The 17,240-nt window shown below is 42.3% G+C and overlaps 1 protein-coding gene across 1 annotated transcript in view; it reads left to right on the top strand.

Moving 5' to 3' along the window:
* Positions 1–4,365: 4,365 nt before the first annotated feature.
* Positions 4,366–17,240, top strand: part of LOC126109508 (protein lifeguard 3-like) — a 135,586-nt gene continuing 122,711 nt past the window's right edge. Inside the window, exon 1 of the mRNA XM_049914530.1 lies at positions 4,366–4,411. Within this exon, the coding sequence (XP_049770487.1) occupies positions 4,366–4,411 (46 nt within the window). The remainder of the gene's footprint in view (positions 4,412–17,240) is intronic.

The raw sequence follows: 17,240 nt of genomic DNA, 5'->3' as shown, positions 1-17,240 counted from the left end.
GGTGGATATACACTGTACTAGTGCCGACATTGTGCATGCTCTGTTGCCTGTGTCTATGTGCCTGTGGTTCTGTCAGTGTGATCATGTGATGTATCTGACCCCAGGAATGTGTCAATAAAGTTTCCCCTTCCTGGGACAGTGAATTCACGGTGTTCTTATTTCAATTTCCAGAAGTGTATGTACATCTACATCTATAAAGATGCACAGCACGCCACCGTATGGTGCGTGGTGGACGGTACCCAGTGCCACTAACAGTCGTTTCCTTTCCTGTTTCACTTGCAAAAAGAGCGAGGGAAAAACGACAGTCTGTTTGCCTCTGTATGAGCCTTAATTTCTCGAATCTTATCTTCGCGGTCCTTACCCCAGTATTGGTGGCAGCAGAGTCGTTCGGCAGTCAGCTTCAAATGCCGGTTCTTTAAACAGCGTTTCTCGAAAACAACGTTGCCTTCCCTGCAGGGATTACCATTTGAGTTCCCAGAGTATCTCCGTAACACGTGTTGTTCGAAACAACCGGTAACAAACCTAGCAGCCCGCCTCTGAATTGCTTCAATGCCCTCCTTCAATCCGACCTGGCACATATCCCAGACACTCGAGGAGTACTCAAGAATAGGTCGTACCAGCGCCCTATATGCGGTCTCATTTACTGATGAACCACACTTTCCTAAAGTTCTCCCACTAAACTGAAGTCGACCATTCGTCTTCCCTAAGTCAGTTATCACATGCTCTTTTCACCTCATATCGCTTTGCAATGTTACGCCCAGATATTTTAATCAACTTGACTGCGTCAAGCAGGGTACTACTAATACTATAATCTAACACTACACGTTTGTTCTTCCTATCCATAAACAGCCCAAAACACTAGGAGACTGCTGTTTACAATTGCTTCTTATTCATTATTTGTGTCGTGTGCACGCAACAACTGTTTTAAATGGTTCAAATAGGTCAAATGGCTCTGAGCACTATGCGACTTAACTTCTGAGGTCATCAGTCGCCTAGAACTTAGAACTAATAAAACCTAACTAACCTAAGGACATCACACACATCCATGCCAGAGGCAGGATTCGAACCTGCGACCGTAGCGGCTGCTCGGTTCCAGACTGCAGCGCCTAGAACCGCACGGCCACTCCGGCCGGCCAACTGTATTAAATACTAAAAATTACAATGCTGACATGAATAACATAGTGCCAGGACGGCTGTTTAGAACGTTTTTATGATCTTAATTGCGTATTTCCTCTAGTAAAACGACGCATTTAGCCTCGTTAATGTGATGTTTCGATGACATTTTTCGTATAACGAAGAACAGAAGGAAGTGACGTGGAAAGCATGCTCTGGTAATCCATTTAATTCCACTTTTACTGCATTTGTATCGATAGTAAATGAAGCTGGAACTCCGGAACCAATGCTTGTTTGCTTGCTGCTACTGCTTCTTGTTTCTTACATTTTCAACTTTATTATGCATAACATGTTTAATGTTTACGTTTTCAAAAAACTTACATACGTGTTCTTTGGTAGCCCACAAACGTATGCAGTGAGGGAAGAGGCAACGCATGCTATGCCTGTCAACAAAGTGAATTCTTGAAATGTCGAGGAAACAGGACAAAATTTGGAAATTTGTGGTAAAGACTATGAGACCAAACTGTTGAGGTCATCAGTCCCTATGCTTACACACTATCTAATGTAACTTAACCTAACTTACGCTAAGGACAAAACACACCACCACGCCAGAGGGAGGACTCGAATCTGCGACTGCGGGAGTCCCGCGAACCGTGGCAAGACGCCCACAACCGCGTGGCTACCCCGCGCGGCAAAAACAGGACAACGAAGAGGTGTACCTCCATGCAGAATGAAAATCTTGTTTTATTAGATTATCAGTGCATTACTTTGACTCTAGTTTACATATCTTCTCACATTGAAATCTTACATACGATGCGTTATTCATAATGTGACCAATCATAGCAATTTACAGGATAAGAAAACGATATAATTTTTAAGCATGTTCCAGCATTGTGCAATGCTATAAATGTGGTTAAGAGAATGGTATCAACCGCTTAGACCCCGTAAAATGGATGTTTTGCTTTAACGTGTATGTAAGCCTATTCGCGGAATATTTCTCCTCAATAACTCTGTCTGCTTTTCCGGAATTACCAAACATATGACAACTGGAATGTACGTTTACTTTGGTCATCTGCTTCAGTTTTATTTTGAATTTTATTTTGAGGTTTTAAAAGTATGTAAGTCTATACCATTCTTTGTGATATACCAATAAGTTAGTTTCATGTTCCATGTAGCATTTGCATGATAAATCGTAATGATCTGGAACGAGTCATTTTATATTCAAATAATTTTTTAAAATATGTCTCCATGCTGATCATTTATTAGGTTTTTGTTTTTTAATTAAAGAGAGACAGATATTAGTCATTAATTCCTACCCATCGTCATTTTCACATTACAATGTCTTCTGCGAAATAAGAGGAGTTGTCAAAGAGAAACGTTTTCAGTTTTTAGATTAAAAACAGCCGACCAGTTGCAAAGGATAAAGTAATCTTTACCTAGGTTTCGATAGGTTTAAACCTATCTTCTTCAGAAGGCGGCCTGAGGAAAATGAACATCGTGTTTTATATGAAAGGTATACACATAAGTCAAGATTAGAGTTTAACATATATTAAGAGAATCTTGTGTTACAAAATATGAGAAAAATTTCTTGTACTTACAGTATTACATTAACATGGAGTGATACGTCATTGCCATTTTTACAAACATCTCCATAGCTCCATTAGTTCAAATACAATATAGCCCTAAGAGTAGGTTTTGTCAGATAAATAAAATTAAGTACATGGAAGTCGGAGAGCGTATAAGCAACTGAGTAAAATCGGCCTGCGTGGTAGCACTGCGGCCAGGGCAGGTGGCGCTCAGGTCGCGTACTATGTGCCGATTGGCGTACTGAAGCAACATGTAAAGTATAAATATTAATTGCGTCTTTAGATAGAGTGACATTTTCCTCAGGCCGCCTTCTGAAGAAGATAGGTTTAAACCTATCGAAACCTAGGTAAAGATTACTTTATCCTTTGCAACTGGTCGGCTGTTTTTAATCTAATTACGTGGAACCGTTGCTGTTACGCAGCTATGTTTAAAATAATGTTTTCAGTTTTGTTTCAGCTTTTACTTTGCTGTTTGTTAGGTATTTTCTATCTCTGGGTAACTGATAAAAACTTTCGGTTGGATTGATTAAAACTTTTGGCTGTGAACCCCTGTTTGTGCTACAGACAACCTTAACGTGGCATAACGAATGTAATATTTTTCTTCTGGTATTATAATTATGTACGTCATCGTTCCTGTTGAAATGCAGTGGATTATTTATAACTGACTTCATAAGGGATAACTGAACTGTGAAGTGAAGAGATTGCTATTCACACGCCGAGAAACAGACAAGCACGTTGAAAAGAGTGTTCACATAAGTTTTTGGCCAAAGCCTTTTTCAGAAAGGAAGCAAAGCACACACAGACACACATTCATATAATCATAGACACAAAACTGACACATACATGTTCCTTGTCTCCGGCTATTCTAGTCATAACATTTTTTAAAGAGGGAGGAAATGTGGGAGAATAATTATCGGCGAGAGGAATTTAGCACATGAAGTGCTGCACCAACAATAAGTGCGTTCACGCTGCTGTGTATTGTGCAGGGACAAGACCGTTGATACAGTGTGGTTCCGATATCGGAGCGTTTGCGCTTTGGAAGGCAATTAAAAACACAGAACAGAATAAAAATAAACAGCGTAGCAATAATTCATGCATACAAAAGGAAATATTGCTTCAACTGCTCTACTTACGAATGAAATGTGATTCCGTTAAAATTTAGGTTAGGATCGGATCGATTAGAACACGCATAAACGACGCAAGCTGTCATTTTTTATGAAACAACTGCGTCTCCACACAGTCAAAGCACCGAATGCTATTTGGGATACAAACGTCGATAGCAATCCCCGATGATCGAAACTGAGGCATGGCACATCAGACTGACATCACGGGGAAGTATCACCGTGGTGAACCACTGACGTACAAATGCGGTGAAGCTAATATTTTGGGCTATGTAAAATGGCGACCGCTGGCTACAAGTTTGTGGCGTAATGGCAATTCCCTTCTTTCTTTACCTCCGTGGAAAGCACTTGTTTTTCTATCAGGCATCAGAGATGAGACTCACGCGGTATTACAATCTCTGACATCGTCGTTACGTTACTTCTGGAATATCTGTGACACAGCCGGCTGGCCCCTGAAATGAAAGCTCAAAGATCCGCAAATTTTCTAGTACGTCGTATGGCGCGGACAGCAACATAGGGGCAGGCATCTCGTCCTAGATAACGCCATGTCTGCCACAGACGCACACAGCGCCGGCGAGTCCAAGAACGCAGGTTAGTTGGACCATATAACTTACTGTTTATTGGATCCGCAGACAATACATATCGTGTGGGTAGAGTCAAACGTGTATCACAAGCTTGGAAAAGTATACATACACGTATATCTAATAATTAGCATTGGGGAAATTACAATTGTATACATTGGCATTAGAGGTGTATTCATATCAAATTACAATTTTGTTTACTTCATCTACGCTTTTCAGACTTCCGCCTGTAGCCATCCCTACATCGTGAGTTTATAACATTTTCTTGTTCCCTTTTTAAATTATGTCATTCACTTTTCGTGTGCTGCAGTCTTTTTCTGAACTTACAAAAAATTACTCGGGAAAATTTAGGCTTTTCCAAATCTGAAACACTGTTCGAAGGTTCAACACGGTAATATACGAAGGAACAAATATTCTGCTGAGATTCTAAAGAGTTGCAATCGAGAAAATTAATGTTTTATTTGATAATGTGTCTGTTACGTTACTACTCTAGTATTCAAGAGCGATTCTAGAAGTCGGTGAAGGGGGAGGGGAGCTAATGGGGGGAAGGAGGTTTGGGGGAATAGAATATCGCTTAACAAAACGAGAGTTGGGGTCCTCCACCGACAAATTGGTAAAATTTGGTGTTGCTTAAAATAGGTTTTGGTAACTGTATTGGAGTTAAGGGTAAGACATATGTAATAATAAATAATAAGATGCCCATTTTAACTTAAATGATAGTTATTGTTTTAGATAGTAAGCTATTTGCCACTCTGGGTCTAGTGCAGCAGGGGATACAACCCGTCGGCTTTGAACAATGACGTCGCAAGTCGCCAGAGACCATGTATTACAAAGATGAAAGAGCTGAGGAGAACGTTGAGAAACAAAGGAATGCGAGAGAGATAAACATTGATCTTGTGGAAAGCCGAGAAGCGATTCTTCTTAGTGTTGTAGCTCTCTTCAGTAGCTAATAAGTGTTTTTTTGGCTTTAAAAAAAATCTCACGAGATAGAATAAACTGATCCTACTTTATTAAGCAATAGTGTTTTTTGGCTTTTAAAAAAAAAATCTCACGAGATAGAATAAACTGATCCTACTTTATTAAGCAATATCTTGTCAAAAGCCGAGAAGCGATTCTTCGTAGTGTTGTAGCTGCCTTCAGTAGCTAATAAGTGTTTTTTGGCTTTTTTTTTTTTTAAAATCTCACGAGATAGAATAAACTGATCCTACTTTATTAAGCAATCAGTAAAAAAACGAAATTGAAACATAACAGCAAAAGCTGTTATGTTTTAGTTTAGTTTTTTTATTGATTGATTAATAAAGTAGGATCAGTGTATTCTATCTCGTGAGATTTTTTTTAAAAAAAGCCAAAAAACACAATCCACATTACCTCAATATCTTTACGAAAAATATTAAGTACCGGCCGAATAAAAAACAAACAATTAAGCTAATTAAATCACACGTTTAATGACGTACCGAATATCAAGCGATCGCTTTTAGATTAACATTCAATTATTTTAATGATAGTGCTTATTAGAACACAGAATTGCTTTATTATCTATGCCTCGAAGTCAAGACATTACGATCTGTGACTAAGGACTGACGTCATTGTTCAAAGCCGACGGGTTGTATCCCCTGCTGCACTAGCCCCGCCACTCTTATTCTTTTGTTAAAATGGGTTCGAAATACATTGCAACCTATATTGGTACGTAATTATAAAAAATGATTGAATCTGTTGGAGTAATATATTCGCTCATTTTATCCTGTGTAATTTGATACTCCATTGGATGGGTGGGCTATAGCCCTCATAGTTCTTCCCTCCCCCCTCCTTGCCACCGCCTCTCCTACTACACCACACCAACAACCTGTGACATAAAGTTAAGTAGAAGTTTTGTCAAAAACGACCATCTCCATTACGGAACGGCGTCGCGGCATCCATTGCTCACAAGGGAACCTCCCCATCGCACCCCCCTCAGATTTAGTTATAAGTTGGCACAGTGGATAGGCCTTGAAAAACTGAACACAGATCAATCGAGAAAACAGGAAGAAATTGTGTGGAACTATGAAAAAATAAGCAAAATACACAAACTGAGTAGTTTATGTGCGAGATAGGCAACATCAAGGATAATATGAGATTAAGAGCGCCATGGTCTCGTGGTTAGCGCGAGCAACTGCGGAACGAGAGGTCCTTGGTTCAAGCCTTCCCTCGGGTGAAAAGTTTAACTTTTTATTTTCAGTTTATGTGACAAACGCTAATGTTTTCATCACTTTTTTGGGAGTGATTATCACATCCACAAGAGAACCTAAATCGGGCAAGGTAGAAGAATCTTTTTACCCATTCGCCAAGTGTACAAGTTCGGTGGGTCGACAACATACTCCTGTCATGTGACGCACATGCCGTCACCAGTGTCGTGTAGAATATATCAGACGTGTTTTCCTGTGGAGGAATCGGTTGACCTATGACCTTGCGATCAAATGTTTTCGATTCCCATTGGAGAGGAACGTCCTTTCGTCTACTAATCGCACGGTTTTGCGGTGCGGTCGCAAAACACAGACACTAAACTTATTACAGTGAACAGAGACGTCAATGAACGAACGGACAGATCATAACTTTGCGAAAATAAAGTAAAATTTTCACTCGAGGGAAGACTTGAACCAAGGACCTCTTGTTTCGCAGCTATTCACGCTAACCACGGGATCACGGCGCTCCTGATCTAACATTATCCTTGTATTGCTTATGTTCTACATGGACTACTCAGTTTGCATATTTTGTTTTTTTTCATAGTTCCACACAACTTCTTCCTGTTTTCTCGATTGATCTGTGTTCAGTTTTTCAAGGCCTATCCACTGTGCTAACTTATAACTAAATCTGAGGGGGGTGCGATGGGGAGGTTCCCTTGTCAGCATTTACTTGCCGTTCTTGCGCGAGTGTCCCTCTCCGGCCGGCCACGGTCGGCAGCATCACGCCCGCCTTTGCACAGATCGTGGCGTTCATTGAGGAACTCAGTTACGTTCGCATAGAAACTCCCACGAACGCGCCGGCCCGGGGGCGAAGAATTTCTACGTCCTTTTCCTGCGTAGCGTCGTCTGTTGCGTCGTGGAACGCAAGTTCCCATTGTTGCAGTGGACTGCCATAGGGCGGCACATTCATCACAGTTTCTTTCCGACGCATACCGGATCAACTTGATATTATGCGACCTATGCGAAGTATTCGACTAATCAGAGGCTCCGTGGCAAAGGGCTGGCGGACTCCCTCCTCTGAGGCGTCTGTGGTAGTGTCGACGATGATCATCAACCGCTTCAACTGCGTAGCCGTTTGCGGATGTCTGTTTGTTGGGACGACAAATGGTCGCCTGTTTTCTGCGAGCACAGCTGTACGTTACGGGCCCAGAGTCCTTTCCTTACACAGCGGTGGGATATTTACTTGGGTGTTCACGGCGTGGCTGGAGCCCGCCCGATTCCGAACGAAACGTGATACCCGTACCCAATGGCCTCGGTCCGCCTGCCATCCTTTACCGCCTTACGAGATTTTCAGGGGTCAGGATGGGTGGACTAGTATATACACTCCTGGAAATGGAAAAAAGAACACATTGACACCGGTGTGTCAGACCCACCATACTTGCTCCGGACACTGCGAGAGGGCTGTACAAGCAATCATCACACGCACGGCACAGCGGACACACCAGGAACCGCGGTGTTGGCCGTCGAATGGCGCTAGCTGCGCAGCATTTGTGCACCGCCGCCGTCAGTGTCAGCCAGTTTGCCGTGGCATACGGAGCTCCATCGCAGTCTTTAACACTGGTAGCATGCCGCGACAGCGTGGACGTGAACCGTATGTGCAGTTGACGGACTTTGAGCGAGGGCGTGTAGTGGGCATGCGGGAGGCCGGGTGGACGTACCGCCGAATTGCTCAACACGTGGGGCGTGAGGTCTCCACAGTACATCGATGTTGTCGCCAGTGGTCGGCGGAAGGTGCACGTGCCCGTCGACCTGGGACCGGACCGCAGCGACGCACGGATGCACGCCAAGACCGTAGGATCCTACGCAGTGCCGTAGGGGACCGCACCGCCACTTCCCAGCAAATTAGGGACACTGTTGCTCCTGGGGTATCGGCGAGGACCATTCGCAACCGTCTCCGTGAAGCTGGGCTACGGTCCCGCACACCGTTAGGCCGTCTTCCGCTCACGCCCCAACATCGTGCAGCCCGCCTCCAGTGGTGTCGCGACAGGCGTGAATGGAGGGACGAATGGAGACGTGTCGTCTTCAGCGATGAGAGTCGCTTCTGCCTTGGTGCCAATGATGGTCGTATGCGTGTTTGGCGCCGTGCAGGTGAGCGCCACAATCAGGACTGCATACGACCGAGGCACACAGGGCCAACACCCGGCATCATGGTGTGGGGAGCGATCTCCTACACTGGCCGTACACCACTGGTGATCGTCGAGGGGACACTGAATAGTGCACGGTACATCCAAACCGTCATCGAACCCATCGTTCTACCATTCCTAGACCGGCAAGGGAACTTGCTGTTCCAACAGGACAATGCACGTCCGCATGTATCCCGTGCCACCCAACGTGCTCTAGAAGGTGTAAGTCAACTACCCTGGCCAGCAAGATCTCCGGATCTGTCCCCCATTGAGCATGTTTGGGACTGGATGAAGCGTCGTCTCACGCTGTCTGGACGTCCAGCACGAACGCTGGTCCAACTGAGGCGCCAGGTGGAAATGGCATGGCAAGCCGTTCCACAGGACTACATCCAGCATCTCTACGATCGTCTCCATGGGAGAGTAGCAGCCTGCATTGCTGCGAAAGGTGGATATACACTGTACTAGTGTCGACATTGTGCATGCTCTGTTGCCTGTGTCTATGTGCCTGTGGTTCTGTCAGTGTGATCATGTGATGTATCTGACCCCAGGAATGTGTCAATAAAGTTTCCCCTTCCTGGGACAATGAATTCACGGTGTTCTTATTTCAATTTCCAGGAGTGTATATATATATATATATATATATATATATATATATATATATATATATATATCAGGATCAAAGAGGCTTAAGTCAAAACTATGACTTTGTGAGGAGAGCCACAACGAAGTCCACAATCCTCTCTAAATCCCAATATGTATATATTTAAACTAACAGCACATTATTACATAGTAAATATTATTATGGCCCAAATTTCTTTGGTCATTTAAATTTATTTTTCCCCTCTTTCCATTCCTTAAACGTAGATATGTGCTCCGGCCCATTCGCATGACAATTTTATGGCCTTAATGGATGTGACATGAAACAACTTTGTTTGCAAATAATTACCACGTACGGACAACATTATATAAGTAGCGTTAAATATTAAACAAGAAAGTTCATACTGTGTATATATTTCTATAACAACATGTTATGAATGTTATGAACAAGAACAATATTGTGGGTTCAGTTACTCCAGAAATCAGCGTGCTGTTATAAATAAATCGAACACGACACAACAAGAATGCCACTCCAAATCAATATCAGTTAGATCTGGATCTTGTGCAATTTCATCAGGATCTGTAAGAAGATCCAAGTCATGAAACACTGGTGGTATAATAGGCAGCAGGTCAAGTAAATCCTTCTTCTTTTCGTTGGATATAGGAGCGAATAGTTTCTTTTTCCTTTCCACTTGGTCCACTGATGGCCTGCCCCTTCTTCTGAATATCAGCGTCTTGAAAGGTTCTTCACCCAAGGAATTCTTGTAGTTGACCATTGCCTCATTGTTAGTAAACTGGTGTCATTGAACAGCATTCCTTGAGTAATGTTCTCCACCTGTGTTTTCTTTCTAGAAATCACACTAGATTAGAGCAGTCCAGCGAAGTCATAAAACTGATTGTGGTTTAATTCAAAAACTTTGAATTGCTTTTTTTTTTTTTTTTTTTTTTTTTTTTTTTTTTTTTTTTTTTTTTTTTGCCATTGCTCCTCAACAATCATGAGGATGGTAAATTGGAACCTTGCATTTTTTCCTCTGTTTCTCTACCATGGAATGGCCGATGTCACATTCCACGTGCGTGTGTCCAGAAAATACGAATTTATGATTGATGACCTTGATGTGAGGAAAGTCTCTCAAAGCCTTAATGAACATTGCTGCAATATAGGAGTTTTTATTTTGACCCTAACATGTCACAGAATAAAACGTTACTTCTGAAATATTTATGGGCATATTAGACAAATGTATGTCTAAGCACGAAGCTATTTCGTTTGCTCCCCTACCAGCTAAAGCTCCATCTCACATATTTGTGGTGGATTGTCCTGTACAATTGTCATATACTGTCAAATTAAATGTCCATAGCTGACGTATGTAGAAAGCTATAGAAGAACCTAGGCATGGTGTAGGAAGGCATTGCTGCAGATCAAAGCGGAAACATTTTTTAGAATCACCTTGCTTACACATATCTTTGTCTTTTGCTTTTGATAAGTAAGCAAAGTCACCTGCCCCTTGATGTAGTTTTTGTTCGGCTGAGTAATTTTGTACGAGGATTGACTGAATAGTAATGCCTCCACCTTCGTAACTCTTCAACAGTTGGCAGCATTGGTATGCGGCAGGTACTGGCTTGTTCCGTAACCTCTTCTCTACAGCTCCAGTTGGCGGGAAACCTTAGCATTGAACGGTTGTGTTGTTACAGTGTAAAGTATGCAACCCTGCGCAGACGGTCGGTCAATGCGATTTAAGCAACGTGCAATCTTTGAATTCTGGACAGGAGAAGGTGTCACCCCAAAGGAGATTCACCACAGAATGAAAGCAGTTTATGGTGATTGTTTTGATGTGAGTAATTTTTGAGGATGTTGAGGCGGGAACGTCTGACCTGCGTGGCAAACAAACAGTTGGACGTTCTGTGAGAGCAACCACCGAGTTTTACAAACAAAATGTTGACAGATTGATTCAGGACGATCGTCGTATCACTCATAGAGAAATTACAAGCACTATCGGCATTTCACAAGAACGTGTGGGTCACATTATTGCTGTGCTTTGCTATCGGAAGATCTGTGCACGATGGCTACCCTGGATGCTGACTCCCGAAATGAAAGCCCACAGACTAGAAATTTGCCAGGAACTCCTCTCGCGTTACGAGAATGAAGACGCACAGTACTCACATCAACACAGTCACTATAAACTGCTTTCATTATCTGGTGAATCTCCTTTAGGGTGACACTTTCCGCATTGAATTCTTGACTGCACGTTGCTTAAATCGCATTGACCGACCGTCTGCGCAGGTTTCCATACTTTAACTGTAACAACACAACCGTTTAACGCTAAGGCTTCCCGCCAACTGGAGCTGTAGAGAAGAGGCTACGGAACAAGCCAGAACCTGCCGCATACCAATGCCGCCAACGTTGAAGAGTTACGAAGGTGGAGGCATTACTTTTCAGTCAAACCTGATCTGCTGCATTACTGGTTTCTTTTTTGCAACTTCTATTTTCATATGTAAGACATCACATTTGTATCAAGTACGTATCTACGCTGGGTTTTGTGAAGAAGAGTTTCAAGACATGAAATTCCCTTTCGTAGATAAATCTGGATACAGGTTTTGATTTGTTCTCTTTGTATAACTGGTACGTAATTTGCAAATTCAGATGAGAAGGGAGATACCTCTTGTCATTGCTCCTTCTGGAGTAATGACTTACATATGAAGGGAAAGACAATAAATGAGCTCTTACGTCATTCAATTCTTCCTCACACTTCTTAGTTTTCGGAGTATTTTTTCCACGCCCATCACTGGGGAGGGGGGGGGGGGTTGTTCCAGTAGTGCTTCGTCTTTTACTTTTAATGGTGTGTCTAACAAATTTCTCACGCTAGTGTGCTGAGGAAATAGTGTCTGCCTACAGGTTTCCTTTGACCATTGATTTCAAAACAGTATTCATGGGTAACATTCCTGTTTCTAGAACATGTTTCCTTTCTGGGTCTCCTGGCTGCCAAATGTGTAGTAGTGACATGCTTTGCTATAAACGCAACTCTTTTATCATGAGTACCGAGTCCCCAGTATTCCGAAAAATAGTTTTGCAAATATCATTTTCTAGAAAGAGAAAAAAAATCTTTTTGCACAGTTTAAGAGGTTTCATCTTCCTAGCACGTACTTTTTTCCTACTAACATGTACGACTGTCCAGTATGCAAAAGAACAGTTCGTTCTTTGCGCAGTGCTCTAGCCCAACGATGCTGAATAGCCGTACCTTCACCATTGCCTTTGCTTGTAGAAGGCTGCTCAATTCCATCTCTTGAAAGAGATGTCTCCACCACAGCGTCTGCAGGAACATTTTGCGCAACGTATTCTTGCCGCTGATATGAACCATCAAGAGGGACTTTTAAGTTTTTCAGTAACGTGACTTCTTCTTCTCGTTATTATTTTATCATCTAGGATTTCTAAAATTGGTACACATGTCTCGTCTTGATCACTGTCATCATCATAATCCAAAATGGCTGACAGTGAAGTTCCTAGTTTGTTCGTTGATGGTCTGTCAGGGGCTCCCTCCAATATATCCCGTATTTTATCTTTTTCGGCTAGTGGTGAAGACAATACTACTAAACTGTAATTATTGCATTCATCTAAAGATAAACAATAAAATGTTTTGTAGAAATTAATAGTGTTTCGTATTCAGCATCCTTAATTATTGTTTAACTTGTCATGGTTGGGATTCACAGTCATATAATATTTCTTAAAAGACATCATAGTCGTCCTTGACTGTATGAAATATTTATTGTTACTACTGCAATTTCGCCGGCCGCGGTGGTCTTGCGGTTCTAGGCGCTCAGTCCGGAACCGCGCGACTGCTACGGTCGCAGGTTCGAATCCTGCCTCGGGCATGGATGTGTGTGATGTCCTTAGGTTAGTTAGGTTTAAGTAGTTCTAAGTTCTAGGGGACTGATGACCACAGATGTTAAGTCCCATAGTGCTCAGAGCCATTTGAACCATTTTTTTACTGCAGTTTCGGCCTTATGGCCATTTTCAAGTAACACTGCAAAGCTACCTTAACACAAAAATACAAAAGTGAAGCACAGGGTGTATATACATAATTAAGCAAACATTTCATTTATAAAGTAGCTCAATTATAAAAATTGGAGATAAATGTACATTACTTACATTGTCAGAATATGAAACTAAATGTCGTAGTCAAAATGCAGCCTTTTGACTGATAACATCGACAGTTCAGTATACAGGGTGATTCAAAAAGAATACCACAACTTTAAAAATGTGTATTTAATGAAAGAAACATAATATAACCTTCTGTTATACATCATTACAAAGAGTATTTAAAAAGGTTTTTTTTCACTCAAAAACAAGTTCAGAGATGTTCAATATGGCCCCCTCCAGACACTCGAGCAATATCAACCCGATACTCCAACTCGTTCCACACTCTCTGTAGCATAACAGGCGTAACAGTTTGGATAGCTGCTGTTATTTCTCGTTTCAAATCATCAATGGTGGCTGGGAGAGGTGGCCGAAACACCATATCCTTAACATACCCCCATAAGAAAAAATCGCAGGGGGTAAGATCAGAGCTTCTTGGAGACCAGTGATGAAGTGCTCTGTCACGGGCTGCCTGGCGGCCGATCCATCGCCTCGGGTAGTTGACTGTTTATACCAACGTTTAATACGCCACCTATCAGGAGGTTTAACACCATACGTCGTTCGAAATGCACGCTGAACAACTGTCGTCGATTCACTTCTGCCGTACTCAATAACACAAAAAGCTTTCTGTTGAGCGGTCGCCATCTTAGCATCAACTGACGCTGACGCCTAGTCAACAGCGCCTCAAGCGAACAAATGTACAACTAAATGAAACTTTATAGCTCCCTTAATTCGCCGACAGATAGTGCTTAGCTCTGCCTTTTGTCGTTGCAGAGTTTTAAATTCCTAAAGTTGTGGTATTCTTTTTGAATCACTCTGTATATTTAACAACATATTACGATGTAATCAGTGTCGTACTCATCGGATCTTGTGGGACTCTCACAGTCAAAAGGCTGCATTTTGACGACGACATGTACACCCTGTGCTTCACTTTTGTATTTTTGTGTTTAGGTAACTTTGCAGTGTTACTTTAAAATGATCATAAGGCCGAAATTGCAATAGGAACAATAAATATTTTATACAGTCAACGACGACTGAGATGTCTCTTAATTATTATCTCTGTAGGTTTACAAGAAGCGCAGTTTGACACAACTTTTGTAAAGAGGGCTATATGTCTACAGTTTATTTAGTCTTGTAAAATGAAAGTTTAAAGAACCACTTACTTGTGTTAATGCCAGTCTGTTTCTGCAGTGAAAGAACCATTTCCTTCCCATGGGTAAACATTTTCAAACACGTTCAGTAATCAGTGAATGTTAATCTTCCCCTTTCACAATGCAACAGCAGTGCACGTAACTGTAGCACAAGCTTTCTCAATAATACAGTATTGCTGGCCCTGGGAAAGATTACGGAATAACAAATATAAATTAAAAATATTGAGTGTTACTAAGGGCATAAACCAACATAAAACTTATACAGTTTATCACACATTGCTGATACTAAGGGCATTAGTCGTCATAAGCCCCTAACACAAAAGATAAGCTAGCAAATATGACTTAAGGCACAGTGGCCATTTGATTCAGTATGCCTTGTATTGCACCCTGACATAAGCCCTTTATACCACACTAAAGCTTATGTTGTCCTTGTCAATGTCGTTTAACAAACCAAAAATGAGCAAAAAGTAACTTACGCCCTTATGACCCTGCACACTAAAGAGGGAGGGAGAGCTGCGTGAGGATGCAGCTCAGAAATGGGAGGGGTGTATGTGTGTGTGTGTGTATGTGTGTGTTGGCCGGGGTGGCCGAGCGGTTCTAGGCGCTTCAGTCTGGAACCGCTCGACCGCTTCGGTCGCAGGTTTGAATCCTGCCTCGGGCATGGATGTGTGTGATGTCCTTAGGTGAGTTAGGTTTAAGTAGTTCTAAGTTCTAGGGGACTGATGACCTCAGAAGTTAAGTCTCATAGTTCTCAGAGCCATTTGTACCATTATTGTGTGTGTGTGGCTGGACCTCGGGATCCGATCCAAATCCACCTTGTCTCCTCCATCCTGCAGCTGACTGTGACCTGTCAAAAAATAAATTAAAGAGACAGATGCTTTACTTGTTTCACAGCATTGAGAAATTATAATTAGTTTGTAACTTTAAAAAAAAGGGTAAGCAGTTAGTTTCGTAATCGCCAGGTCTGGTTAGCGTCGCTGACTTCGGTGCGGAAAGACCAGGTTTGGACCCCGGAACCTCCTCAGATTTTGTCTGCGATAGGGAGGTCTGGCACAGGGCCCACTCAGACCCCGTCAGGCCAGGTGAGGGGCTCTTCGAATAAGGAAGCTGCGGCACCATCAGGATTCGTGTGCTGGAGTGTACTGAACAGCAGTAGACCAGTCATAGCGTGTCTGGGACAACCACTGAGTATGTTTTACGGTTATTAATAAAAACCAGCTATGAGCTAAGCACGATGAAACAGAAGCTACTGGAAACTAACAGAAATTTTCAGTTTCGAGACAGGTAAAATTCACAAGAGATGAAAGATTCTCAGTTAATTTGTGAGTATTAGATGTTACACAGTGAAAGATCTTCCTCCGCTTCAAGATACAAGATGGTGCACGACAAACTAAGTTAGGCTTACCCGTCCATGAGTGACATAACAAGACCAAAAAACATGTAGAATTTTAGCTGTCATAAAATTCCGTAGTTGAAAAATTAACAGTATTTTCCGAATAGGTTTAATATGAAAGATCTGCTTAAAAAATTACGAAACTTTATCGAGAAAATATTTTCTACGCTTACCTGCTACTTATCGTGCTTGGTCTCCTTCGAAATACTCTCCTCCACAATTTATACACCGCCCCCCAACGCAGTCTTGGTACGCCTCTTGCTGGATCGCGGAAGCGCCGTCTGCAAATTTTCTTTTATATCGTCTGTGTTGCAAATCTTCGTCCTTTGAACGAGGTTGGCAGTTTAAAAATAAATAAAACGTCCACAGTGGCCAGGTCTGGAGAGTACGGAGGATGAGGCAGCACAGTGATTTTTTTTTATTTTTTATTTTATTTTATTTATTTATTTATTTTTGCAATACTCACGCACCAACGGGGATGAATGTGCGGGTGCGTTATCGTGATGCAAGAGCCATCAATTGTCTCTCCACTTTTCAGGTCGTTTCCTTCTCACATTTTCTCCCATGCGTCGCAACATGTCCCGATGGTACCACCAATTAACAATTTGTCCCTGTGGCACGAATTCATGATGAACTAATCCTTCGGAATCAAAGAAAACTATCAGCATGACTTTGACGTTTGATCTGATCTGACGAGCTTTTTTTGGTCTTGGAGAACCTTCCCCGACTGATTGTGGAGATTGAATCTTGCTCTCACCACCATGACCGTAGACCCACGTCCCATCACCAGTTATGTTTCTCGTAAGGGATATCTTGTTCTCATTTGCGCGATGCAAAAGCTCTTCACAGATTGCGGGGTGAATATCTTTCTGGTCTTGACTCAAGAGCCGTGGGACGAACTCTGCGGCAACACGATGCTTTCCAAGATGCTTTCTCAAGATCATGACATGATCCGACTGAAATGTAATGTTGTCCTGCAATCTCTCGGGACAGTCAATCTTCGATAGGCACGCACAATTTCGTTGACGTTCCTGACATGAGCGTCGTCGGTAGACGTCGAAAGGCGAGAGTCATCTTTAACTTCCGCCCGGCAATTTTTAAACCGTGTGAACGATAAGTAACACCGAGTAAGGCTAAAGCACTCGTCGCCGTAGACTTCCTCCATCATTTGGTGTGGCTCTGTAAAAGTTTTCTTGAGTTTCAAGCAAAATACACTCCTGGAAATTG

The sequence above is a fragment of the Schistocerca cancellata genome, chromosome 12, assembly GCF_023864275.1.
Source record: "Schistocerca cancellata isolate TAMUIC-IGC-003103 chromosome 12, iqSchCanc2.1, whole genome shotgun sequence".
Lineage (NCBI taxonomy): Eukaryota > Metazoa > Arthropoda > Insecta > Orthoptera > Acrididae > Schistocerca > Schistocerca cancellata.
Note: the sequence above shows the minus strand (reverse complement) of the source record. Positions and strands in the feature narration are given on the sequence as shown.